At 49.5% G+C, this 25,549-nt stretch overlaps 3 protein-coding genes across 8 annotated transcripts; 2 read left to right on the forward strand and 1 right to left on the reverse strand.

The window, feature by feature from the left end:
* The first annotated feature begins 379 nt into the window (after positions 1-379).
* On the forward strand, positions 380-4,209 carry MRPL24 (mitochondrial ribosomal protein L24). Of its 3 annotated transcripts, none has more exons than XM_012658713.1 (6): positions 380-437; positions 2,757-2,998; positions 3,080-3,175; positions 3,385-3,488; positions 3,744-3,874; positions 3,983-4,209. In XM_012658713.1, the coding sequence occupies exons 2-6, from the start codon at positions 2,816-2,818 to the stop codon at positions 4,117-4,119; spliced, it is 651 nt and encodes a 216-aa protein (XP_012514167.1). In that variant the 5' UTR covers positions 380-437; positions 2,757-2,815; the 3' UTR covers positions 4,120-4,209. The 3 variants fall into 3 exon arrangements, with proteins under 3 accessions (XP_012514167.1, XP_012514165.1, XP_012514166.1); XM_012658711.1 differs by having other exon boundaries at positions 409-573; XM_012658712.1 differs by having other exon boundaries at positions 409-492.
* Positions 4,210-4,530: 321 nt separating this feature from the next.
* RRNAD1 (ribosomal RNA adenine dimethylase domain containing 1) lies at positions 4,531-19,706 on the reverse strand. Of its 3 annotated transcripts, none has more exons than XM_012658716.1 (9): positions 19,647-19,706; positions 19,010-19,216; positions 8,357-8,481; positions 8,001-8,193; positions 7,469-7,531; positions 7,089-7,232; positions 6,133-6,617; positions 5,294-5,478; positions 4,531-4,874 (listed from the first exon to the last, which is right to left on the reverse strand). In XM_012658716.1, exons 2-9 carry the CDS (start codon positions 19,118-19,120, stop codon positions 4,753-4,755), a joined length of 1,428 nt encoding a protein of 475 aa, XP_012514170.1. In that variant the 5' UTR covers positions 19,121-19,216; positions 19,647-19,706; the 3' UTR covers positions 4,531-4,752. The 3 variants fall into 3 exon arrangements, with proteins under 3 accessions (XP_012514170.1, XP_012514169.1, XP_012514168.1); XM_012658715.1 differs by having other exon boundaries at positions 19,622-19,686; XM_012658714.1 differs by lacking the exons at positions 19,010-19,216; positions 19,647-19,706 and adding an exon at positions 12,184-12,879 and having other exon boundaries at positions 4,544-4,874.
* ISG20L2 (interferon stimulated exonuclease gene 20kDa-like 2) lies at positions 19,622-25,227 on the forward strand. 2 transcript variants are annotated; one of them, XM_012658717.1, is made up of 4 exons: positions 19,622-19,817; positions 20,464-21,315; positions 24,035-24,235; positions 24,949-25,227. In XM_012658717.1, exons 2-4 carry the CDS (start codon positions 20,581-20,583, stop codon positions 25,060-25,062), a joined length of 1,050 nt encoding a protein of 349 aa, XP_012514171.1. In that variant the 5' UTR covers positions 19,622-19,817; positions 20,464-20,580; the 3' UTR covers positions 25,063-25,227. The 2 variants fall into 2 exon arrangements, with proteins under 2 accessions (XP_012514171.1, XP_012514172.1); XM_012658718.1 differs by lacking the exon at positions 19,622-19,817 and adding an exon at positions 19,848-20,056.
* Positions 25,228-25,549: the final 322 nt, after the last annotated feature.

A 25,549-nucleotide genomic window follows, 5' to 3' on the forward strand; every position in this document is an offset into this window, starting at 1 on the left:
AACCCCTCCTGCAGAGAAGGACGGGAGAGTTGCTGTAGTCTTGCCTGGAAAGGGAGGAGGCCCTTTGCCTTAAACAGGAAGCCACAATCACCTAGAAAATGGAGCTATCGTCTCTAGAAACTACAATTCCCAGCGGCCTCCACGCAGAGCATGCGCAGTAATATGCCAGGCGCGTCAGCCTAACCAGCTTTCCTTTCAATTCCCGACATGCTCTACGGTGTTCTCAGTGTCTTTGATTTCCTGCCCCGGCCAAATTTCCTGTTTCCAGCTTATGTCTGATCGCTGGACTACAACTCCCAGAATGCTGAGAGATTAGATTCATTGTTGAGCTTCCGCTTTACAGATGGACTACATTTCCCAGAAAGTCGACCGGCGGGGCTGAGGTCCCACGTGCCAAGGTGACAGACGGCGACTCCTCAGTGCTTCGGGAGGCGGAGGTGAGGGCCGCGCGGCCCTGAGGTGTTGCAGTTCCGGGGCTCGTCCGGGAGGCAGGTGCGGGAAGCGCCCATCATTTTCCCTGGCTGTGGCTCAGTCGCCTCCTCGGGGTTTCCCTGCACGGAAAACTTGGATCGGGTGGGTGCTGAAGACTGCTGGGGCCTGGCGGTGTCTGGGATCGGGATTCGCAGCCGGGATGAGGCTAGTGGAGAAAGCCCATTTGGAGTTGTGACCTGAGGGACAGACGTTCGACCCCACTACCTTGCACGGCACCTCCAGAACACGCAGTGAAAGCCCCACTGCAAAAGGGGCACCAGCCTCCGGATTAAGAAGGGAAAGAAAAGAAAGATTTATGGGGCGTGCAAGCTGCTTTAGACTGGTCTGGCTCAGACCTAGAATGAGTGGGATTAAGTGACTCCTTGCAGTAATCACGCAGGAGGCTTCAGTCTCAAGATTGGCCCTATTTCTATCAAGCTAAGGCAAGTCACTCCAGCTCTTAGAGCCTTGGTTTTCTTGTCTGTAAAAGGGACCTTATGATGCTTACACCTGGCAACCTCCCTCAGTGGACAATGTGAAGACAAAATGGCAGTAATATTGAAATTCCCAGCGTTAGGTTTGTCACATAGTAGCGTTCCCTAAGTATTTGTTGAACCCGAATAGGAACATCGAGGCCCTTACATTCAATCAGCATTAACTGAAAATAACATTAGGCCTTGTTTTTCCATACTGAGAAGTATAAAGAAGAAAAAATGACCCATATCTAACTGTTCAGATAAACCCATTGATATTTTTTTAAATGCATATGCTTAGGAAGTGCAAACGTTATGGAAAGGAACAAAATGGAAAGTAATAGCCCTTCCAAACTGTTCCTCTTCTCCAAAACAAGTACTTTAGTTTCTTGTTTCCTTCCCATAATATTATATTTATGCCTGTGCCAGAATATATATTTTTAATTTACCCAAAAGTAATAATACTATTTACATCATTCTGTACCTGGGTTTTGTTAGACTATTAAAAATAATTTAAATGACACCTACAACCCTGTAAAATTTCATGGATAATGAAACTGAAGCTCAGAAGTTAAGTAAGTTGCCTAGGTCACACAGAAAGATGATGGTGGAACAGGGATTGGACTCAGGTCATCTGACTTCCCAGTCCGGGTGTTTTTTGCCATTATAGTATACTTTGAAGTTAGGGTTCGTTTCTTATCTATAAGATGAGATTAATGAGGTCAGGCATGGGGGCTCACGCCTGTAATCCTAGCACTCTGGGAGGCTGAGGCAGGTGGATCGTTTGAGCTCAGGAGTTTGAGACCAGCCTGAATAAGAGTGAGACCCCGTCTCCAATAAAAAACAGAAAGAAATTAGCTGGACAACTAAAAATATATGGGAAAAATTAGCCAGGCATGGTGGCGCATGCCTGTAGTCCCAGCTACTTCCGAGGCTGAGGCAGGAGGATCGCTTAACCCCAGGAGTTTGAGGTTGCTGTGAGCTAGCCTGACGCCACAGCACTCTAGCCTGGGCAACAGAGCGAGACTCTGTCTCAAAAAAAAAAAAAAAAAAACAAAAAAGATGAGATTAATGATAACTTCTTCATCAGTTGTCCTTAGGCTTAAGTGAGATGATACAGGAAAGCATTTATCCTGGAACCTGGCAAGTAACAATTACTCAATAAACTGAAGAACTTATTTTTGCTCTCAGTTCATTTGCTACCCCATTAATTTAGTCTGTCATCCAGAATTGAGAGGCTTAGAGCACATACTTGGTTGGGAAATTTATGACCCAATAATCCTACTTCGGCCCTTCTTTTCCTTTAGAAAAGAAACTAACTTAGGGAGAAGTGGTTATTTCTGGAGAATAGGAATTGGAAGTGGGATGGGGACATTTTAACCCACTTTTATCTCTACTACCTATTTGTTCATTTCACCCTGTAACTGCCTGCCTTTTGACCCTATGCCAGTGTGTGTTCCATTATGTTTTCTTCCTATCCTGCTGTTTGTACATTCATTTAATAATTATTTAGTGGGTACCTACTATGTGCCAACCTCTACTGGGATCTGCTGGATTCAAGAGTGAGCTAGATAACATGGCCCCTGGCCTTAATGAATTTTTTGGACTTTGAAGTCAGATATATGTGGGTTTGAATGCTGATTCTTCCACGTAGTAGCTCTGTGACCATGAGCAAGTTACTTAACCTATTTCCTCATCTATAAAGATAATATCATCTTGTGAAGGTTCAATGAGATGAGTTCCTTTGAGCAACAGAGTAAGTGCTTTAAAAATGTTCCTTCCCTTGGTTCTTTGCCCCATTCTACCCCAAAGCTGACGAGGAAGGTTTCTAAGCCTTTTGCTGGCAAAGGGATTTCTCACAGCCTTCAGCCATGCGTCTCTCTGCCCTGCTGGCCTTGGCATCCAAAGTCAGTCTGCCTCCCCATTACCGCTATGGGATGAGCCGCCCAGGTTCCCTGGCAGACAAGAGGAAGAATCCCCCATGGACCAGACGGCGCCCGGTGGTTGTGGAACCCATCTCTGATGAAGACTGGCATCTATTCTGTGGGGACATGGTGAGAGCCTCAGACGGGGCGGAGTGATGGGGAGGCTCCTGGGCAAGGATCCTCCTCCCTGACCCTCGTGTATTCCCACAGGTGGAGATCCTAGAAGGCAAGGATGCCGGGAAGCAGGGCAAAGTGGTTCAAGTTATCCGGCAGCGAAACTGGGTAGTCCTGGAAGGGCTGAACACAGTAAGTGAAGAGAGAGGATGGGGGTGCGCAGAAGCCTGTCCCATCTGTCCTTCTCCATTAAGAGCAGCACAGGGCAGCAGGAGACTGGCTGAGGGGCTAGTGGTACTACTGAACCCTCTACTTTTCAACTTGGGCTGAATGCACTTAGCAGCATGGGTAAATCCCCTTCACACCCCCTTGCTTTCTGATATTCCCCCTCTCTTGGACAGCATTACCGCTACATCGGCAAGACCAAGGATTACCGGGGAACCATGATCCCTAGTGAAGCCCCCTTGCTCCACCACCAAGTCAAACTTGTGGATCCTGTGGACAGGCAAGCACATGGGGATCTGGTCAGAGGGTCTCTCACCCTGAGTCCATGAGCGTGTTGTCCAATGGGAATGGTGGGTTGGATGCTCTGGAAATTGAGGGGCTATCTCATGGACACGACTCCCTGTGGGTACCCCCAATACAGAGTTAGAGAAACAAAGTGGTAAGCTTGGTGTTTTCAACCATTGACTCTACTTTTGGGTTGGAGGGTGGCAGGGTACCTGGCTCCCAGGCCAGGCTCACCTCTTCTATCCACCAGGAAACCCACTGAGATCGAGTGGAGATTTACTGAGGCAGGAGAGAGGGTACGAGTCTCCACGAGATCAGGGAGAATAATCCCCAAACCTGAATTTCCCAGAGCCGATGGCATCGTCCCTGAAACATGGATTGGTAAGTCTGGGTGAGGGGCGGAAGATGGGGGGTGGGTAGGAGGAAAGTAAGGGATGTTAAGACAAGTTGGCAAGCCCTTCCACCCGTCTCCTTTCTCTGGCCCCACAGATGGCCCCAAAGACACATCAGTAGAAGATGCTCTAGAAAGAACATATGTGCCCCGTCTAAAGACACTGCAGGAGGAGGTGATGGAGGCGATGGGGATCCAAGAGACCCGGAAACCCAAGAAAGTCTATTGGTATTGAGCCTGGGGAGAGCAGCTTCTCCCCCACTTCTGTCTTGGCATTGAAGGCTGGGGCACCTCTTCTTCAGATGCCAATAAAGAGCCATGAGTCCTCCTGCGTGCAGCTGCTGTCTCTAGTAGAATGGCACCCCTAACCCCAGTATACCCATTCCTGATGTTATGATAGAATCTGGATGGAAGTTAGCTAGCCTTATGGTAGCCCTGCCAAGGACAGGGCCTGCAAATCAGGGATGGAGACCAAAGGAAGAGAGAGAGGTTCCCTCCATGGAGACCTCTGAGTAACAGAAGCTGCCACCTAGGCTGCCTGGTTAGGGAGGGCAGTGGGGACCAGAGTGTGACAGACGTAACTCGCACCTCTGCAGCAGCAGCACCATAGGGAGGGTGCAGTCTCCTTTTCTCTCCTTGTAGAAATGGAAGGGAAATAAAGATTTCCATTTTGTAATAAATAAAAAATAAAACTTTATACAATATTACATAACACGTGGAGGGAAAGGGTGTGGCACTGAAGGCTTGTGGGGAACCAGGATTCTGGAGGATGCAGGATGCTGGTTCTCTGGGGAAGGTGTACTGTGCTACACTATGGTACCTGGGCGGTTTCAGATGGGGTCTGAAATGTGCCCTTACTCAGGCTGTGTCAGCTGTCTTCAGTCTCCAGAACAGAGAAGGCCTGACCCAGGGGCATCTTGGTGGCCACCAGAACCAGGTTTCTGGGAGAGAGCTCAGGGCTAAAGATGGGCAGGAGCTCAGCGTGGAAGCCTGGGAGAAAAGCAAGGCTAATCAGAAGGAAAAAAATAAACCAAACTCTCACTCAGCCACTTCTTGCACAGCCTGTGGGCATACCCCCTTATCCCCACCGGGGAAGCTCTAGGGGGATTAAGGAGACCCTGCTGTCCATGAGGAAGACTTGGGAGGCAGTCCTCACGTATTGGACCTTCTCAGTGCCTGGGAAGTGTACTTAAGATGCACCTTAGGGAGCCACCAGCAGAGGCTGATTTGGTGAGAATCTATACTTTTTAACAAATTGCCTACCCTCACCCCACTGGTGACTCAAAAGCAGGGGTCCAAGAATCACAACAGTGATGAACCAGGCCCAGCAGATGTGGGGGCTGGGACTTGAAGGAAGAGCCCCAGAACTCTAGCCTCTCTGGGCCTGGGTCCCTGTAGGTCATCCTTACCTTGCTCCTGAAGGTAGAGCAGCCGGTCCAGTAGAATCAATGTCTCCACCAGTGGGGCCAGCAGTAGGGCCAGGCTGAAGAAGGCCACCACACGGTTCTCCTGGGCCTGGTGGGCCCGGAGGGCAGCCAGATTCAGCGGTAGCTGGGGGTCTAGCCCCACACGCTGTAGCCCCCGCTGCACATATCTGTGGGATAAGCCACAGACAGCACTTGGCTTGGTTTTAGGAACCTCCACCTCCCACTTAAACTTTGCCTCTTCCTAATTTGATTCCAACTTTGCCTGGTTTTCTACCCTCATTTGCATTTTTAAATATTTCTCTAGCTATAGGCTGTCTAATAGCAAATGAATCTAAAAATTTATATTCTGTCCAATTGTTTTGCCACATTTTTAGCATTTAAAAAATTTTATATTTCTCTGATAGTCTCCTGATAAAAGAGGGACAACTCCCTCTTAAAGAAATTTTTGTGGGCCAGGTGTGGTGGCTCATCCCTGTAATCCCAGCGCTTTGTGAGGCTGAGGCAGCAGGATTGCTTGAGCCCAGGATTTCAAGGCTGCAGTGAGCCATGATCACGCCACTGCACTCTAGCCTAGGTGACAGGGGAAGACCCATCTCTAAAACAACTTTTTTTGCCTCCCAATGCTATGTCATATAAAATTTTTTTTTTAAATAAAAAATAGAGAAATATTTGAGAAGTTGCCCTGGTCAAAGAACCCCAAATCACTCCTCTGGGAACATTTAGATTTTCTTTAGGCCATGCTAACAAGTGAGGGTGGGAAGAGAATCAGATCTCCAGTTGGTGATCTTCCCCCTACCACCCCCCACATCCCCCAACCTCACTCTTCAATCTTGAGCTCGTGGACCCGAGGGATCCCCTGCACGCCTGGCCGACGGAGCTCGGGCTGGGCGCGTCGGATGACCGTCTCCAGCGCTGCACGGTAGCAGTGAGTTCGGAGGCCAGGGCCAGCTCTCTGTAGCCGCTCAGCATACTCCTCCAGGGCATGGCAAGCCCCTTCCCGAAGCCTGTAGGGCAGTTCGTAGCCAGGCAGCCCAGCCACCCACTGACTCAGCGGGTAGCCACCAGGGTCACTCAGCTTCATGTAGCAGCAGCCCACTGAAGCCAGGGCCACCACCTCAGGGCAGCAGGAGAAGTGCCTCAGCAAGGCAACGCTCAGATCCCCACAGGCATGGAGGCCTGTTAGCAGCAAGCGGGCGCCGCCCTGACATGGGTTCTCCAGTGGAAGCAGAAGCTCCTCACACAGGGCCGTGGGGTCTACCCACCTAACCACGTGGTGTGGGGAGTGCCGAGGGCCAGTTTGGACCATCTGTGGAGGCAGGAAAGGACAAAGGCAGATGGAAAGTCTGTCTGCTGTCCCCCAGCCGCAGGAAGGGATCTGTCCTCTGTGTTAACTTCCCAAGGAGGAACGTGGGCGACAAGCTGGGGCACAGGAGAGCGCTGGACCATGAATCAGGAGATGGGATAAATTCTGGGTCTATCATTATTAACTTTGTAAATCTTTTCATCTTTGAGATCCAGTTTTCTTATTTGTAATGAGTCTAATATCTGACCGGCCACTTCTCAGGTTGTAAGAAGTACACAGTGTGGAAAGCACTTTGTAACTAGAAAGTGCCTTTGAGATCTGGGGAAGCAGGGAACCTTGGGAAAGAGGTAACAGAAATGGGCACCACATCATCTTAAGCTAAGAAACTCTGAAGAGGGAATTCAACCTCTGTGCCCAACTCCAGCCAAGCAGATCCTGCTCCTGCAGTGCAGGCTGCAGGCAGGGGCGGCCTACCTGTGGGTTCCTCCTCTCCTCCTTCTCCAGAGCCTGCAGGAGCTCCTGGTCCAGGCGCTTGGCTCTCTCCACCAGTCTCTGATCCCCCTCAATGCTCTTCACCATCAGCCCCAGCCCCAGAGACATGAAGCGGGAGAGATGACCCTGCAGTCATGACAGGAAGGATGGAGACAGCCCTGTTCAGTGCCCTATCCACTGTCACCCTCCCTGTCAGTGGCCTGGGCACCTGGGTCCCAGGCCCCATAAAAAGCTTAAGTTCTAGCCTGCCTGGTCCCACCACTTTTCAGCCCTGCCTCCCTGGGCCTGTGGCCTGATAACCTGCCCTCCCACTGTTTTATCCCCGTGACTCAAATAAACAGCACGTTAGGGGTCAGGCTCACCTGGCCTGAGCCCACGTCCACAACCTGGGTGCAGCCTGTGAGGTCACTCAGCTTCTTCACCAACTGAAAGAGGAGGGAGCAAAGGTCTCCTGGCCACTGGTTCTTGATGCCTGGGGCAAACACCCATTATGAGGGTAGAGGAGCCGAAGACGACAGAAGATGGACAGCGTGCCCCAGATGTGGAAAGCAAATGGGAATAAGGGTCGGTGGTGACCCCAGGTTCAGGCCATTCTCTTTGCTCTTCAGGTCAGTGACTGACTCTCCCCCACAGAGCCCTGCTGTGAAGCCATGAGCAGACTGTGGAGATGTGAGAACAGGAATAGGGTCGGGACACAGACTTAGTTGCCACCGAACCCCACAAAAGGATTTTTGAAGAAACCCCAGCATCGGGACATGATTATAGTGTCTGCCAAGGTGTGTGAACTTCTAGGGCCTTCGGTCCTGCATGTGAGGTAAGGGGCACACATCTTCACAACCCGCAGGCATAAGGAGTCCCCGGGCTCTCAGACACCATCTCCAGTCATCACCTCACCTCTCCCAGCCTCCGGATCTCATGCTGCTTCTTGGGCCTGACATGTTTCCGGAAAGGAGCTGTTAGTCGGGAGCTCTGGCTGGGGTTCTCCAGGAACTCCGACGGGGTGTGAAAGCCAGGCATCCGGGTAAAGGCCAGGGCATGGGCCGTGGACTTCAGGGCCAGCAGGGTGAGTGGCCACACTGACCTGTACCTGAGATAGTCCGGCCCGGGCCTCCAGTGAACAGTCCCGTCGCATCCTGAACACACCGGTTTACAACCCGGGGCCCAGGAAGAACTTGTAAGGCTCTCAGCAATAGCTCACTGCAGGGCTCAGTGCCTTGAGTTCCCCAGCACAGGGACCCCCTAGCCCATACCTTACCACCTCCCCTTCCCCAGGCATCCCCAGCAGCAGTGTAGCCAGCTGTGGTGGGTTCAGTCCGTCCAACGCTTCCTGCCATGAGTTAGGGAGTGTGTCCCACAGGTTGTCTGTGAAAAATTCCTGCAGAAGAGAAGCAATCAGGAGGGTACTACCATTCCCATTGTTTCCTGTCCCATCTCAATTCCACATCTGATAATCCTTATCAGATATATGGTGTGACAAACATTGATAAATGTAATTGCTAGTCTCATGTGTTCATCTCTGTCCAGTTACAAAGTAGCACGGTTTCCATTAATGTGTTTGATTAACTTAATTGTAAGTCCTCCTCTCTCCCATTTAATCTGTAATCTGCCTCTTCCCAGCACTGCTGCCACACAGGGCCACTGGCTGCAACCAGCAGGTACCTCCTACTCATCCAAGTCAGCTCTTTTTTTTTTCCTTTCAGTCCCAATAACTGCATTAGTCAGCTCTTCTCTGAAGCCTGCTCCAGCCTCCCCCAACTCTCAGGTGGCTGATCTCTGCTTCCTTCCCAGATTGCATTCTGGACACACCTTTCCTTTTAGCAATTTCCCCAATTATTTGTGTCTGTTTTCTCTACCCAACTAAACTTAAGGGATGGTGTCTTCTTCTCATCTGCATCCCTAACAATTACCAGAGTGACTGACACACAGTATTAGTGTATTACCACTTAGTAACCTCTTCTATATGCCAGATAAACAACATTGTGTATTTTTATTCATTCATTTCTTCATCACAATTTCTGGGGCTTTGTTTTGGTTATACACCAAGCTCTATTCTAGGCTCAGTGGATACAACAGTGAGCCAGAGAGACAAGATTCTTACTCTTGCAGAGTTTTCATTAAAAAAAAATTTTTCAAAAAAAGAAAAATTTTTTTCAGATAATATCAAATGCCACATAGACAATAAAACACCAATGAAACAGTAATGTAATGGAGACTTTGGGAGAGGACTACTTTAGATAGGGTGATGAGGGAAGACTTGTCTGAGGAGCTGACAATTGCGCTGAGACGAATGATGAACAGGAACGAGGCATGTAAAGAAAAGAGGTAATAGCAAACATTTACATAATATTTTCTATGCCAGGCACTGTTATAAACATTTGACATGTATTAATGCACTTAAAACAACCCTATGAGGTAGGTACTATTTTTATCCCCCATTTTAAAGATGAGGAAACTGAGGCACAGCAATTAAGTAATTTGCCCATGTCAAAAAGCTGGTAAGTAGCAAATGGATTTGAAACCAATTTTACTCTATAGTTCTTGGTCCTAACCATTCTCCTATTGTCTTTCTGTGAAGAAAAAGCATTTCGGTGCAAAGGGCCAGATGCCTGCCATGTTTCTGGAATGGAAATCAGGTCAGAGTAGGTACAGTATAGAGAAATGTGGAAGAGATAGTAGGGGTCAGACCGTCTAGAGCATTATAGGCAATGATAAAGAGTTAGGATTTCATCAATGCCCCTAGAAAACAAGGGAGTGTCATGATCAGATTTATATTTCAAAGATATCAATCTGGCTACGCAGTGAAGAACTGGTTATAGAAGGGCAGAAGTAAACACAGATCATTTAGGAAGTGGTTCAGAAGAGAGATAATGGTGGCTTGGCTCAGGGTGGTAGCAATGGAGATGGAGACAAACGGATGAATTTGGAACCTATTCTGAAGGCAGAGCCAAGAGGATTTGTTGAAAGATTCGATTGTGGATCAATGAGGGAAAGAGCTAAATCAAGGATGGCTTCTGGTTTGGGGTCTGAACAATTCAATAGATGGTGGTGCCATTTACTCATTATTTCATTTATTCTTCACAATGATCATTCAGACTGGGATAGAGTGCAGTGGAATCAGCATAGTTCACTGCAACCTCACATTCCTGGGCTCAAGGGATCCTTCTGCTTCAGCCTCCCAAGTAGCTGTGTGGCAGGGGTCCCCAGCCCCTGTGAAACAGAAAAGAAAACAGGTAGAAATTCTATGGGAACTCTATACCAGGTACTAAGGTTGTAAAACTGCTAACTTGCTTTACGACTTCCGTAACTTACTTGCTTACAAAGAACAGGCCTGCACCAGAAAGATAAGAATTCAAGGCCCACATGCATGCCTGACCACTGCCTGCTCAAGATCCTGCCGCTGCTCGGGATAGAGATAACTACATTGTAACTGTGCCCCTCACCCTTCCTAAAAATGTATAAAGGACTGTTACACTCTTTGTTCCGGGCTCAGAATTTGGACTCTGTCCTCTGAGCCTCACCGGTGAATATACGCTGGTCTTCTCCCTTGCCTGTCGCCTGGTCTCTGGGTCAGTCATTAGGAGAAGGCTCCTCCTTCTCCTCCTGCAACATTTTGGCCGGGCCAGCCAGCCAGAAGTGCTTTTGGTTGACAGGACCCAGGACGCCTTGCCTGCCCCTAGGCTGCACCGTGGGGGTCCCGGTTCCACCCGGTGACACTTGCCACTGAGAGCACTCTGAAGGCCTGCTGTTGCCACCATGTGGGAGTCTCGCCTCGACGACTGGAGGCCCCGCCGGAAGTACCCAGTCTGGGCTCGAACCAGGACAGGAACAAGGCTCATTGGCAGACGTCTGAACCACGGTAGGGAGCCCCGGGGCCTTAGACCTATTCCACTGAAGGGAAGGAGGCCCCGATCAACCCCTACAGACTCCTCGAGAAACTCCCCAGGAAACCAAACCGAGAAAGCGAGCTCCGCTAGGTTTGGGAGGGAGCGTGCAGATTATGAGTGCGTGAAGTGTAAATGAGACAGACTCCCAGCGGGGTTCCAACCTCCCCTCTATCTGGCGGAAGTGGGTGTTGAGTTCCGATCCGCGGTTCCAGGGCCTCCTCATACGGCTCAGGACAGCACGGATATGATAGCCGGAATCACCAGCCTGCCAATGCTAAGACGGGCCTGAAATATCCTCACCAGGGGACTGGCGGGAGAGGAAGGAAGCGGAAGTTGTCTTTTTCTTTGTGTTGAGACACCTCGGTGAAAGCCGGACCTCAGGAACTATGGGTGGAAGTCAGGGAAAACCCACTCCCTTAGAGATCATGATTAAGAACTTTAAGAAAGGATTTACTGGGGACTATGGGGTCAAGATGACGGCCCCCAAACTGAGGGCCCTGTGTGAATTAGAATGGCCTACTTTTGGAGTGGAGTGGCCACTAGAGGGCACCCTAGACAAGGATATCACTCAGGCAGTGTGGACGGTAGTGACAGGGGACCCAGGTCACCCCGACCAATTCCCCTATATTGATACTTGGTTACAACTAGTACTGAACCCCCCGCCTTGGCTTAGGGGTCCCATTTCCCATGTGCTAGTAGCAAAGAAGGGAAAGAGAGGAAAGCTAACTAGGGACTCTCGAGGGCCAGTAAAAGGGGACTTGGGCCCACCCATCCTGGTGGGAGACCTGGAGGACCTCGGCCCCAATTTGCCTCCACCGTATGCTCCGGGGCACCGACGTCAGCCACCCAAGCAGCCGACCTCTCCGGCCTCTTCTCAGGCCACCTCACTGGAGACAAGTTTGGACCCCGGACCTCAGACTCCAGTCAAGAGCCCTGAGGGCCCTAGAGAACAGTCTTCCTTAAGTCCAGAAGCTCTGCCCTGCTCTACTGGCGATGGCTTGAGACCACTGATGCTGACACCTCCTCCCGGAGGAACCCCTAGTCCACCAGTACTCTCACCCTACACCCCAGGAGTCGATCTACGAGGTCAATATCCCTTGAGGGAGGTCAGAGGTCCCGGACAGGTGGGAGAAGACAGTCAGATTCAACTAGGTCACCCCACCTTGGTTTATCAACCCTTCACAACTACTGACCTGATGAATTGGAAACATCACACCGTGTCCTATACTGAGAGACCCCAGGGGACGATAGATTTGATGCAGTCTATCTTCCAAACGCATAACCCGACATGGGCCGACTGCAGACAGCTCCTTCTGACGCTTTTTACCACAGATGAACAGCGGCATGTCTTACAGGCTGCCACTAAGTGGGTAGAAGAAAATGCCCCTGTGAGGACTCTAAACCCCGAGGCTTATGCTCAGAGACGACTCCCGGCAGAAGAGCCAAGCTGGGACCCAAACAATCCTGATGACATGAGACAGCTCATGGCCTACAGGGAGGCCCTCTTACAAGGCATCCGCAAAGCAGGGCAGCAGGCCGCAAATGTAGCCAAGGTCACTGAGATACTACAGAGGCCAGATGAGAGTCCGGGAGCCTTCTATGAGAGACTGTGCGGGGCCTATCGAACATACACTCCCTTTGACCCTGAGGCTCCTGAAAATCAGCGAACGATCAACACTGCTTTCGTGAGTCAGAGTGCAGGTGACATACGCCGCAAGCTCCAGAAGCTAGAAGGGTTTGCTGGGATGAATGCCACTCAGCTCTTAGAGGTCGCTAACAAGGTCTTTGTGAACAGAGATGTTGAGAAGAGGGAGGCTGAGAGAAAAATTTAAAAAAAGGCTGACTCGTGCCCTGCCTCCTTACGGGGAACCTCAGGCCTGCCAAAGGCAAATCAGAAAGGGAAACCAGGGATGAGGGAAACCAGGAAGCAAACCGAGTTACAAAGAGATCAGTGTGCCTTTTGTAAAAAAACTAAACACTGGAAAAAAATATATCCAAAACTGAAAGAAAAGAATCAGAAACAACAGTGACAGGGGCCTCATGGGCAAAACCTTGACTTCCTCCTCAATTCAATCCAGACTATTCTGTTTGAGGACTAAGGGGGACCAGGCTCCACACCTGCCCCCAAGGAGCCCATGGTCAGGATGAATGTAGGGGGCAGAGATACCCAATTCCTCATGGACACCAAGGCTACACATTCAATAGTGACTAGCCCTGTGGCCCCCTTGACAGATCAAAAAATAGACATCATAGGGGCCACCGGGAGAACAAGTCAACAACCCTTCTAAGCCTAGAAAATGTGTCCTGGGTGGACAAGAAGTGCTTCACCAATTCCTATACATGCCAGAATGCCCGGTGCCCTTGTTAGGATGGGACCTCCTTGGGAAGCTACGGGCAACAATCACCTTCTCCGAAGAAGGAAAAATGAAACTAGCAGTCTCGCCCCCGGGATTAATCTACACGCTAACGGTCCCTAGAGAACAGAAGTGGAGGATGTTTGAGGGACAGGAAGGACATCCATTGTGGCAGGAGATAGCTAGCCATTGGCCAACGGTCTGGGCTGAGGACAATCTCCCGGGGTCAGCAACACATCAAGAGCCGGTGGTCATTGAACTCCAGCCAAACAAGCTCCCCTTGCACCTCCACCAGTATCCAATCCCTCGAGAAGCCTTAGAGGGGATTAATCCACACCTTCAGAGACTACAGGACAACAGCATCATAGTACCCTGTCAATTGCCGTGGAACACCCTACTTCTGCCGGTAAAAAAACCAGGGACCCAAGATTATCAGCCAGTACAGGACCTCCGGGTTATAAACCAAGCTATTGTCACCCTACACCCAACTGTCCTGAACCCCTACACACTGCTTAGCCTCTTACCCGCCTCCACAACCTGGTTCACTTGTTTAGATTTAAAAGATGCATTCTTCAGCATCCGGGTAGCCACTGTGAGCCAAGAACTGTTTGCTTTTGAGTGGGAAGATCCGAGGACAGGGACCAAGAGCCAGTACACCTGGACATGACTTCCCCAGGGATTCAAAAATGCCCCCGCTATCTTCGGAGAAGCCCTGGCACAAGATCTGCGGAATTTCCCGTCAGCCTCACTTAGCTGTGCCCTGCTCTACTACATGGATGATCTGTTACCTGGACATGAAGACCTAGAAGGGTGTGCCAAAAGCACAGATGCCCTCCTCAAACATTTGGACCAATGTGGATGTAAGGTTTCCAAAAAGAAAAGCCCAAATTTGCCTACAAACTGTAAGATATTTAGGGTTCCAGCTCCAGAAGGGAGAAAGACTCCAGGGAGGGGACGAAAAGAGGCCATACGGTCCATCCCTGAGCCCACCTCCCAACGCAGGCTAAGAGAATTCCTAGGAGCCATTGGTATTTGTCGCATTTGGATCCCCAACTTAGGCAGTTATTACTAAGTGCCTCTATGAAGTGACAGAGGGGGGAGAAAAGGAACCTTTCATTTGGAAAAAGAGACACTAGAATGCTTTCCTCGAACTCAAAGGGAACCTCCAGAAAGCACCTGTGCTAGGGCCACCTGATTTAGAAAAACCATTCTACCTTTACGTATCAGAGAGACAGAAGATAGTGGTAAGAGTATTAATACAGAGACTTGGGTCCTGGGAGAGACCGGTAGCATACTTGTCAAAACAACTAGACGGAATAGCTGCAGTGTGGCCTCCATGTTCGCGGGCACTAGCTGCCACCGCTCTGCTTGCCCAAGAGGCTGACAAGCTCACTCTCGGCCAACACTGATTATTCCGATGCCTCACTAGGTCCTGACCCTGATGAATGCCAAAGGCCATCATTGGCTCACCAACTCCTGCCTCAGTAAATATCAAGGACTGCTATGTGAAAATCCCAGAATTACACTTGAGACTGCACAATGCTTAAACCCAGCTACCCTCCTCCCAGCAGGACCAGGACTGCCCCTCCAGGATTGTGAAGAAACCATTGCCCAGGTCTACTGAGGGCGACCCGACCTAAAAGACAGCACCTGCTCAAACCCAGACCTACAGATATTTGTAGATGGGAGCAGTTCTGTCAGTTCTGACGGAACCCGGCGAGCTGGGTATGCAGTGGTCACTCAGGATGAGGTGCTAGAAGCCCAAGCCCTGCCAGTCGGCACCTCTGCGCAGAAAGCCGAACTCATTGCCCTCATAAGGGCTCTTGAGATTGGAAAAGAGAAGGTGGTAAACATCTATACAGACTCTAAATATGCCTTTTTGACATTACGTGTACACGGGGCACTGTATCGAGAGAGGGGACTCTTAAATGCAGGGAAAAAAGAGTTAAAACATCCAAAAGAAATATTAAGGCTGTTAGAGGCTGTCTGGGAACCTAAGAAGGGGGCAGTCATACATTACAAGGGACATCAAAAGGGATCTAGCTTGGAGGCTTTGGGAAATGCTAAGGCCAAAGATGAGGCAAAGAAGGTGGGTACCTGGGAGACAGAGACGACAGAAAGGCTGATGGCACCCTTACTGCCGTGGCTTCCAAAAGAAATCCCCAAATACTCACCCCTAGAGTAGGTAGGAATGGTTAAAACGAGAAGGGGCTGAGACAGATGAAATAGGATGGATGATTCTTCCTGATGGACAAGTAGCTGTTCCTCACCTCCTCGGGCCAAATATTGTGAAAACAGCCCATAAGGCCATTCATCTTGGGGAAGAAGCTACAGAAAAACTTTTGGGAAGATACTTTTACATCCAACACCTCCCTGCTTTGGCTAAGAACACAAGCTCGTGTTGCACCATTTGCAGCCAACACAACGCCAAACAAGGCCCAGCCGCACCTCCCAGAATTCAGACGGTAGGCACTGCGCCCTTCAAGGACCTTCAGATAGACTTTTCTAAACTGCCTCGGTGTAACAGGTATTGACATTTGTTGGTTCTGGTGTGCCTGAAGAGGAAGAGCTCGTCTAGCCCCGCTCCAGTCACATCCCGGAGGCTGACTGGTCTACGCACGGCCGAAGCCTGAGGATGCCCCTGATGAAGAAACATGTAACGATTCCCTTAGGAATCAGTGGACTGGGATTAGGGTTATTAGAGATATTTCTATTTCATCATTTTGGAAAACATATAGCCGAAGGGCTAATTATTATTAATGTAACTTGTAACTAGATCTTCTTCCCCACTCAAATCCCCACTAATGGTCAGTTTTGATGCCTGTCAAGTGTTATCCTGTGACTCCCTACAAAATCAGAGACAACTTTTCTCAATTGACAGATATCTTTGTCCTTTCACTACAGATGGGTCTGGGGTTGGAAACTATGCAGATGAAGATGGGCCCCATCTAACTGGTAAAGAAGGGGGTTGCCCTAAAATCTATGGCCAGCCATACCAGTCCTAGACTGATGTCTTGTGGACCACCCAGTTTCAGGGTTGGACCTCCAGCTCTGGATGCCCTTCGTTAAAATCTAAGTTACACTTCACCCGGGGAACTCCAGCTCCGGATTGTCAGCCCTTGCAGTGTAACGCGGTACACATAACCGTTAATGTCCCTACCACTCTAGACCAGACCCCCACGCTGTCCAGAGTCTATGGTCTAAGGGTTGATATATCAGGCAAAGATCCCACAAGCACAGTGGCCCCCAAGCCCCAAAAGAATAAAGATAGATCTATAGTCACAATAGTGAAGATTAAAGATCTAAAACAGACACTAGCCATAGAAACAGGTTATCAGGATGCAAATGCCCGGATGGAATGGATCAAATATTCTGTCCGCACTTTAAACAAGAGCGACTGTTACACTTGTGTGACAGGAAGACCAGAAGCTCAGATTGTTCCTTTTCCTTTAGGCTGGTCCACAGACCTGGTGGGAATGACACACATGGTTGCTTTTTCCAAGACTCTGAGGCTGGGAGAAATGCATCCTGCATCTCACTATCTTTGCTATTCCCGGTAACTAAGGGCTCTGCGGGTCAGCCCCTGAGAGCCATAAAGCCACCTGCGGCAGGGGCTCATTTCACCTCCTGCCTCTCTAGGTGGGGGAAGAACTTAGCCTCAGTTGGAAATTTGACCGGGTGCAATGAAAAGTGAGAATTCTCCTCATTAGCCAACCAAAGCTGCTTTACTCATCCCACGAGCCAACGTATGGTGGTACTGTGGACATTGCCTATTTGAAGTTCTTCTGGAGAATTGGAATGGCACTTGTGCCCTGGTGCAATTGGCTATCCCTTTTATCCTGGCATTCCATCCCCATAACCTATCTCAACCATACTCTCACTCCCAACACAAGAGAGATGTCCAACGAATGCCGGGAGGATCCTTTGACCTACACATATATCTAGATGTTATTGGGGTACCACGAGGAGTGCCAAGTGAGTTCAAGGCTTGAAATCAGATAGCCACAGGTTTTAAATCTTTCCTATTTTGGTGGGTCACTGTTAATAAAAATGTAGACTAGATAAATTATATCTACGATAACCAACAGAGATTTGTTAATTACACTAGAGATGCCATTAAGGGTAGTACTAAACAACTGGACCCAACTAATAGAATGGCTTGGGAAAACAGGTTAGCCCTAGACATAATCCTGGCAGAAAAAGGCAGTATCTGTGTAATGATTGGAGGACAGTGTTGCACCTACATTCCTAAGGCACCATTACGAAAGGCCTCTAAGGACTAACCACTCTTGCCAATAAATTAGCTGAAAATTCTAGTATAGACGATCCCGTCAGAGATTGGATGGAAAGATTGTTTAAAAAATAAAAAGGACTTAAGACCTCTATATTAACTTCACTTACTATAGTTATAGGAGTACTTATCTTAGTAAAATGCTATATTAGCCCTTGCACCTGAGAATTAACTCAAAAACTAATAGAAACTGCCCTTACTAAACATAGTTCTTTTGGGTCCCCTCCCTCTCATCGTGGACAAATATTACTAGCCAATATCGAAGAAAATGAGAAATCTGAAGGTGAGACACCATAAGAGTCTCAAAGGGGGGAATGTGGTAGGGGTCCCCAGCCCCTGTGAAACAGAAAAGAAAACAGGTAGAAATTCTATGGGAACTCTGTACCAAGAATTAAGGTTGTAAAATTGCTAACTTGCTTTACAACTTCTATAACTTACTTGCTTACAAAGAACAGGCCTGCACCAGAAAGATAAGAATTCAAGGCCGACATGCATGCCTGACCACTGCCTGCTCAAGATCCTGCCGCTGCTCGGGATAGAGATAACTACATTGTAACTGTGCCCCTCACCCTTCCTAAAAATGTATAAAGGACTGTTACACTCTTTGTTCGGGGCTCAGAATTTGGACTTTGTCCTCTGAGCCTCACTGGTGAATAAATGCTTGTTTTCTCCCGCACCTGGTCTCTGGGTCAGTCATTAGGAGAAGGCTCTTCCTTCTCCTCCTGCAACAGCTGGACTACAGGCACAAGCCACTGAGCCCAACTAATTTTTCTATTTTTTGTAGAGACGAGGTCTGGCTCGTGCTCAGGCTGGTCTCGAATTCCCAACCTGAAGCGATCCCCCCCAACCCCGCTCCCACCCTCCCAGAGTGCTAGGATTACAGGCGTGAGCCACCGTGCCCAGCCTGGGATCCATTTTATAGCTGAGGAAACCACGACTAGAAGTGGAGCAGGGGGGAAGCCCAAGGTTAACACAGTAGGGGAAGCAGAACTAGTTCAAGTCTGTCAGATTCCAAGGCTAGAGCTATCCACTACACCACAAAACCAGGAATTTATTCAAAGCTTGGATGAATGAACATGTGTGTTCCTGGAACATCTCACATGTTCCTAGAAAAGTTCAACGTAGTTGCGGCATGGCTCAAACATCATGTGTTTTATTACCTTGGATTTAGGAAGGTTACCAAAACAATTTAGATATTAGAAACATCAATGTTTATGTCAGCTTAAAAAAAAGGGGGATCTCCCCTGTTTTAATCCCTTTTTGTATAAAAGACTGAAATTTATAGAAAAAAGGAGATCAGAGGCTAAATCTCCAGATTCTCTCCCTAGCCAGCCCACGACCAGGGTCACCCAGCCCACACCCCTGTGGCCTCACGATGATGTAGGCGTCCAGGATGGAACGGTAGAGCGCCAGGACACGGGTGAGGTTAACGGCTAGCTGCCTCCTCTCCTCGTGAGAAAGGCCCCGGGCGGAGATGCCCGGCATTCCGAGATCCAGCAGGTAGTGCAGGGAGCGAGAACGAGGTGAGGAGAGATCCAGGAGCAGTACTATGCGGGTCCAGGACCCGGGCTAGGCTCAGCTCTGCAGGAGGAACGGGAAAAAAGAATTTTGAGCTCGGTGCCCGACGCTGCCTTTCCGGGATCCCATTCTGGAGTTAAAGATCTGAGGTGCCCCCCTGACGTCACAGGTCGCGACGTCTCACAACGCGAAGGTATCAGCGTCTGAGACAGGTGGGGCGGGGTGACAGTACAGTGACGCCACAGAAGCCCGCCGCAGGGCCAAGCTCAAGGAGAGGGGTGGGCCAAATACCAGGTCCCGCCCCTTCCCGTACACTCCCTCCTCCTCTCCCGGAAGTGAGGCCGGGGTCTCCGGCGCGCTGCAGTTCCGGTTTGTCGCGGCCTCCCCACACCTTCGAGTTGTACCTCCACGGGGCTAGAGGGGCCGGGGAGCGCATCCCGCCCCCGCCCCCACCCACGCCGCCCCCACCTCCGCCGCCGCTGCCGCTCCTTACACACTCCGAATCACTGGCCTCGCTACCGGAGGTAGGGGCGCTGCGGGCGCGCGCGCGCCGCCCTCCGGCGCGTTCTAACCCGCGCGCCTGCCGTCCCGGGCTTCGTCGTCGCGCCCCGATTTCCGCATCCGGCTACGGACGCTTCCGGTCTTAGCGGGGCCCATCTAGGAGGTAGGTTTGTGAGCATGGAGGGATGGCCTCCACCGCGGGGGCAAAGTGTGCTTATTGAAGTGGGTTACTCCGAGCCTCGATTCCACCCTCAGCTGATAGGTGGTGTCAAATGTCCTTGCGTGAGAGAAGGACTTGGGTGAGATGCATGTGGAGATTCCCCCACTCCCAACCTGGAGCCGAGGGAAAGGGATGCCTGGATTTGTATCTCTATTCGTGGGGCCCGCGCTGCGGATGCCAGGGTAATCCAGAGTTCACCTACACCATACTCCTCGTTGCTTTCGAGCATGTTTAGATGTTCCCTTCGCAGGCAGAGTATAGAGCTCACCTATTCTGGCCTCCTAGACTCAAAGAGTTCGAGCTCGGTGGGACCTCCAGCCCCTTCAATTTACAAATGAGATTGAGACCTAGAGATGGAGAATGACCTTCCTAAGACCATATGGCTGGTAAATTGTGAGGCTTCACCAGAATCCAGGCTTCCTGGCTCACATCAGTGGTCCTTCCATAATTTCATGTTACGTTTTCATTTCCCCTCTTTCTGAGAGATTGCTCTGATGTCTTTCCTCCCTTAAGTCCTATAGAGATTGGTCTTATCTCATTTTTCTCCCAGACCTATGGACTCAATTACCAGGATCACTTTCTTCCCCAGGGTGTACTACAGACCTCCACATGTGGGACAATGGGATTCAGCAGAGAATGAGTCCCCCATCCTCCTTTTATCTGTAAGCCACTCTTTCCAACTGCCTTTCCACCACCCCCTGTCCACATGTCTACCATACTCCTCAACCTGGACTTTGGGGAACCTCCTCCCAAAAAGGCATTAGAAGGAAATGCCAAGCACCGAAATTTTGTCAAGAAACGGCGGCTCTTGGAACGGAGAGGCTTTCTGAGTAAAAAGAACCAGCCCCCTAGCAAAGTACCTAAGTTGCACTCAGAACCTCCAAAGAAAGGGGAAACTCCTAAGGGGGATGGCACTTGGAAGATCCCTCCATTTCCCAAGAAGAAGAAGACAGCTGCCTCCAGCAGTGGGTCAGAACAGTCCATGGACAAGAAAGCCGCAGTGTCTTGGCTGACCCCTGCCCCTTCAAAGAAGGCTGATTCTGTTGTAGCTAAAGTAGATTTGCTGGGGGAGTTCCAGAGTGCCCTTCCAAAGATTAAGAGCCACCCAACCCGCTCCCAGAAGAAGGCCCCTCAGAAGAAATCCTCTCAGAAGAGTGTTCCACAGAACTCCACTCAAGCTCACTCAGAGAATAAATGCTCTGGAGCATCCCAGAAGTCGCCAGGGAAGATGGTGGCAATTGACTGTGAGATGGTGGGCACAGGACCCAAGGGGCATATTAGTTCCTTGGCTCGATGTAGCATTGTCAACTACAACGGAGATGTGCTTTATGATGAGTACATCCTTCCGCCCTGCCACATTGTGGACTACCGGACCAGATGGAGTGGTATCCGGAAACAGCACATGGTGAATGCCACGCCCTTCAAGATTGCTCGAGGCCAGGTGAGAAACACAGGGCATGATGGTGGCAGTAAGGTGGGTCAAGAGAGGTCCAAGTCATGTTTCAGCAAAGGATGTCACTTTCGGAAGGTGCCAAAGGTTTGTGGAGGGAGGGAGAATATCAGTTGATGAAGAAGTCCTCCTGTTGGCGTAAAAAGTGGTGAAAGTCAGGAAGGTACAATTAGCTGGTATCACAAACTTCATTAGTCAGGACCTGTTTTAGGTCCCAAGAGGGATCCTAATCTGGGGAACTGGGAATCTGCACAGAGAAACAACAGCCAGTGATGAAACTGGACAGAGCAGCAGGCATGAGTGTCAGAGGAAAGGGCTCAGTTTGGGAATGCCTTGTAGAATTGGGGCCTAGGGTTAAGAGGGGAGAGGTGGAGAGAGCTTCCCAAGCAAAAAGTAGCCTGGGGCGAATGTGGAAAGTTGACAGGTGGGGCATATTTGTGTAACTAGGACAGGGATCCTGCAGTGGAGGGCATAAAAGACAGGGCGGCCATGTCAGGTTCTCATCTCACTCATTCTAGCCCTGTGCTGAATATTGGGAGCCCCCAACAAATGAACAGGAAAAGAGGGTGAACCGGGAGAGGTGAAGAGGAAGTGAAGGAGAGCCAGAGGGGAGCCTGCTGTTTGGGAGGCCACCAGAGGGCGCCCTTGGTCCATGTCATTGCAATTTCAGGTCCACACTCTGCTCCAATAATGCCTTATATGCTAAAGTCAGTTGGAGGAAGTTCATCAGATGTGAAGCGACTGATTATTAGAAAATACTTGGAAGAAAGAGTTGAAGAACATCCTGTGCACAAAGGGCACAGCTAAGCAAGGGCTTGGGAGAGGCAGAAGATGGGATGGGTCTGAGACAGCAAATCTGCTCAGCTTTAATGAGAGTTATGTGTTAAGGTTAATAAAAAATAAAGGTGGTGGTGGACAATAAACTGTATGTGAAGTCAGGAGCACCCACATCTGGTTTTCATCATAAAGCACTTCCCCAGTGCCCGAGCTGGGGTTATGAGACTAAGCTATATCCCAATGAGTTTGACCCCTTCCTTCAAAGGGGTCCCCTTGGCAGGCCATGCAGGACTATTGCTTTTGTTTACAACCTGTTTGGAACTGCATTTTGGGATTGGCCTTCAGAGCTGGTGGCATATTCTTCCGTTGTCCTCACTGGTAATATGTCTTCATGCTTTAAGATCCTGAAATGGTTGGGCATGGTGGCACCTGCCTGTAGTCTCAGCTACTCAGTAGACTCAGGTGGAAGGATTGCTTGAGCCCAGGAGTTTGAGGCCAGCCTGGAAAACATAGCTAGACACTCCATCTCAAAAAAAAAAGAAAAGACCCTCACAAAAAAGAAAAGACCCTCACTTAAGCCTAGGAGTTCAAAGCTTCAGTGAGCTATGTTAACACCAGTGCACTCACACCTGGGCAACCTGTCTCTTAAAAAAAACCTGAAATAATAAGTTATTATCTTTTGGTTATAAGACTGATGTGAACAAGGTTTCCTCTGCAACCTTAGTCTATAAGTGATTCTTTTTTTTGAGACAGTCTCACTGTGTTGCCCTGGCTAGAGTGCAGTGGCATCATCTTAGCTCACTGCCACCTCAAACTCCTGGGCTCAAGTGATCCTCCTGTCTCAGTTTCCCGAGTAGCTGGGACTACAGGCGTGCACCACCATGCCCGGCTAATTTTTTCCTATTTTTAGTAGAGATGAGGTCTAGCTCTTGCTGACGCTGGTCTCGAACTCCTGACTTCAAGCGATCCTCCCACCTTGGCCTCCCAGAGTGCTAGAATTACTGGCATGAGCTACTGTGCCCAGCCCTGTAGGTGATTCTTAATCTTTTATGACTTGTAGATCTTTTGAGAATTTGATGAAAGCCATAGACTCTCTTCCCCCAATAATAACTATATACATCTATCTGCATATAATTTGGGGCTTCTGTTACCTCCCTGGAGGCCATTTTTTTTTTTTTTGAGACAGAGTCTCACTGTGTTGCCCGGGCTAGAGTGCCGTGGCGTCATCCTAGCTCACAGCAACCTCAAACTCCTGGGCTCAAGCGATCCTCCTGCCTCAGCCTCCCGAGTAGCTGAGACTACAGGCATGCGCCACCATGCCTGGCTAATTTTTTCTATATATTTTTAGTTGTCCAATTAATTTCTGTCTAATTTTAGTAGAGACAGGGTCTCGCTCTTGCTCAGGCTGGTTTCGAACTCCTGAGCTCAAACAATCCGCCCGCCTCAGCCTCCCAGAGAGCTAGGATTACAGGCGTGGAGCCACCGCACCTGGCCCCTGGACCCCATTTTTGACTCCATGGGTCCCAACCATGTGTCTAAGGCCAGCATAATGACATTAATAACAGTTAAAAGACTTCAGGTAGCAAGCCAAAACTGAACTAGATAGTTACATGAACATCTCAAATGTGAGTGTGATTTAGGATTGAAGGCAAATCTGTCAATGGGACAGACTAATGGGAAGGTAAGGAGCCACTGGCAATGTGAGTCCAAACAGAGTTACACCATGGAAATTACCTACTAATGGGGAAAAGGAAGAGGAAGGTGGATTTCAGTAGAAAGAATACTTGTGGTAGAGGGCATTTCATGGATGAGGCAGGTAGGCAATCAGTAAAAAGAACCCAGCAGGAGTGATGGCCATGGTGGGCTTTCAGAATACATGGGTTCCACCTTTCGGTCTTCCTTCTCAACACTTTCTGTTCCACACTTGTTCCAGATCTTGAAGATACTCACAGGGAAGATAGTGGTGGGGCATGCCGTCCATAACGACTTCAAAGCCCTTCAATACTTTCACCCCAAGTCCCTTACCCGTGACACCTCCCATATCCCCCCACTCAACCGGAAGGCTGACTGCCCGGAGAATGCCACCATGTCTCTGAAGCATCTCACCAAGAAGCTGCTGAACCGGGATATCCAGGTAGCCTCTCCTCGTGTGCCAGCCGCCATGCCCCTAGCCCCCATCTTGGGCATGGTAGAGGTTCTTGTTTCTATCTCTCTCCAGGCTCTGACCCCAGAAGCCTTCTTGTAGAGTTCCAGGCAGTCTACTCTGATTGGAAGAGCTTTGGGTTAAGGGGCCCAGTAGTCTCTATCTGTTGTCAGCCTCACAAGGATGTTCCAAAGGCTACTTTGAAAAAGGAAAAAAGTCCTAAATGGATATAAAGCCCTAACTAAGAAAGGAAGAAAGCAGGTAGTCATGGTGGTCTAAAAGGTAATGTAGTGGATGCAAGGATCACTCATATAATTCACATGCTTGGCCTTCCAGGAAGAGGTGGCCCACCTGGTGGGAAAGTGTGGACACATGTCATATAGAGCACAGTTAAGGAACTGGGGATGGTAGAAGACTTAGAAGGCCTGTCTCTGATCTGGTATGTTCTGTTTCTACAGAACTTAATATGGCTTACACATGTTGCTGCAGGAAGGGTTGAGGTAGACAGTAGCAAAGGTTTCCTAGGAGTTAAACCCCTGAAGTTAGATAAGGAGTAGGGCCCCACCAGAGTTGTGTCTTTGTAGCCCACTAACTGTGGAAGAAACTGTGGTGGGAGTAGGGGAAGGAATACAGAGAGTCAGTTGGAAAGGAAAGAAACAGCTTCGTATGGCTTCAAGCTCTTGTCTTTCTCTTCCCTTATTCAGGTTGGGAAAAGTGGACATTCCTCTGTGGAAGATGCCCAGGCCACCATGGAGCTGTATAAATTGGTTGAAGTCGAGTGGGAACAGCACCTGGCCCAGAATCCCCCAAAAGACTAGTGGCAGTGGGGACACTGATGATGTGGGGAGGCAGAGGCAGCAGCCAGGAGAAACAAGGCGACGGACTAACGGGCAGCTCTACTAGCTCCACGTCTTTGGAAGCTAGAATTGTTGGGGAGGCTGAAGCTCTACCCTAGACTTAATATCCATTGAAATTTCGCCTCAGGTGTTGTGTCCTGTGTCTGATTAAATGTCCCGTGGAAGGGAGAGTCCCCATGTCAGAACCCAGCCCTGTACTGGTTACCTCTTAAATGGTGCTAACCATAGGTCCCAGGGTGCTTTGTGCCAGTCAAGCTTTTTGACTTTCAAGGGGCAGGGCATACAGGGAAATGTAGTTTCCCAAACTGCCTTATTATTGGGGTGGCCATATGTCTTATTTTATGCCTTTTATTCTTAAATGAATTAACAATACTCTTTTTCATTCTCAAAAGTATCCTGGTTGGATAATAAATTGTCACATTACATATTACAGACTCTGCTTTGGCTC

The sequence above is a fragment of the Propithecus coquereli genome, unplaced genomic scaffold (assembly GCF_000956105.1).
Source record: "Propithecus coquereli isolate 6110/MARCELLA unplaced genomic scaffold, Pcoq_1.0 Scaffold59, whole genome shotgun sequence".
Lineage (NCBI taxonomy): Eukaryota > Metazoa > Chordata > Mammalia > Primates > Indriidae > Propithecus > Propithecus coquereli.

Excerpts from the sequence above, each read along its gene's own strand:
- MRPL24 (XM_012658713.1), top strand. The coding sequence starts at position 2,816 with ATGCGTCTCTCTGCCCTGCTGGCCTTGGCATCCAAAGTCAGTCTGCCT. Across the intron at positions 2,999-3,079 it reads ATCTATTCTGTGGGGACATG|GTGGAGATCCTAGAAGGCAA; the intron begins GTGAGAGCCTCA and ends GTATTCCCACAG. Across the intron at positions 3,489-3,743 it reads CTTGTGGATCCTGTGGACAG|GAAACCCACTGAGATCGAGT; the intron begins GCAAGCACATGG and ends TCTATCCACCAG.
- RRNAD1 (XM_012658714.1), bottom strand. The coding sequence starts at position 12,336 with ATGCCGCTGTTCATCTGTGGTAAAAAGCGTCAGAAGGAGCTGTCTGCA. Across the intron at positions 8,482-12,183 it reads TGATGTTTCCAATTCATCAG|GAATTTTTCACAGACAACCT; the intron begins GTCAGTAGTTGT and ends TCTCTTCTGCAG. Across the intron at positions 7,233-7,468 it reads TGGACGTGGGCTCAGGCCAG|GGTCATCTCTCCCGCTTCAT; the intron begins GTGAGCCTGACC and ends TCATGACTGCAG.
- ISG20L2 (XM_012658717.1), top strand. The coding sequence starts at position 20,581 with ATGTCTACCATACTCCTCAACCTGGACTTTGGGGAACCTCCTCCCAAA. Across the intron at positions 21,316-24,034 it reads TCAAGATTGCTCGAGGCCAG|ATCTTGAAGATACTCACAGG; the intron begins GTGAGAAACACA and ends CACTTGTTCCAG. Across the intron at positions 24,236-24,948 it reads TGCTGAACCGGGATATCCAG|GTTGGGAAAAGTGGACATTC; the intron begins GTAGCCTCTCCT and ends TCCCTTATTCAG.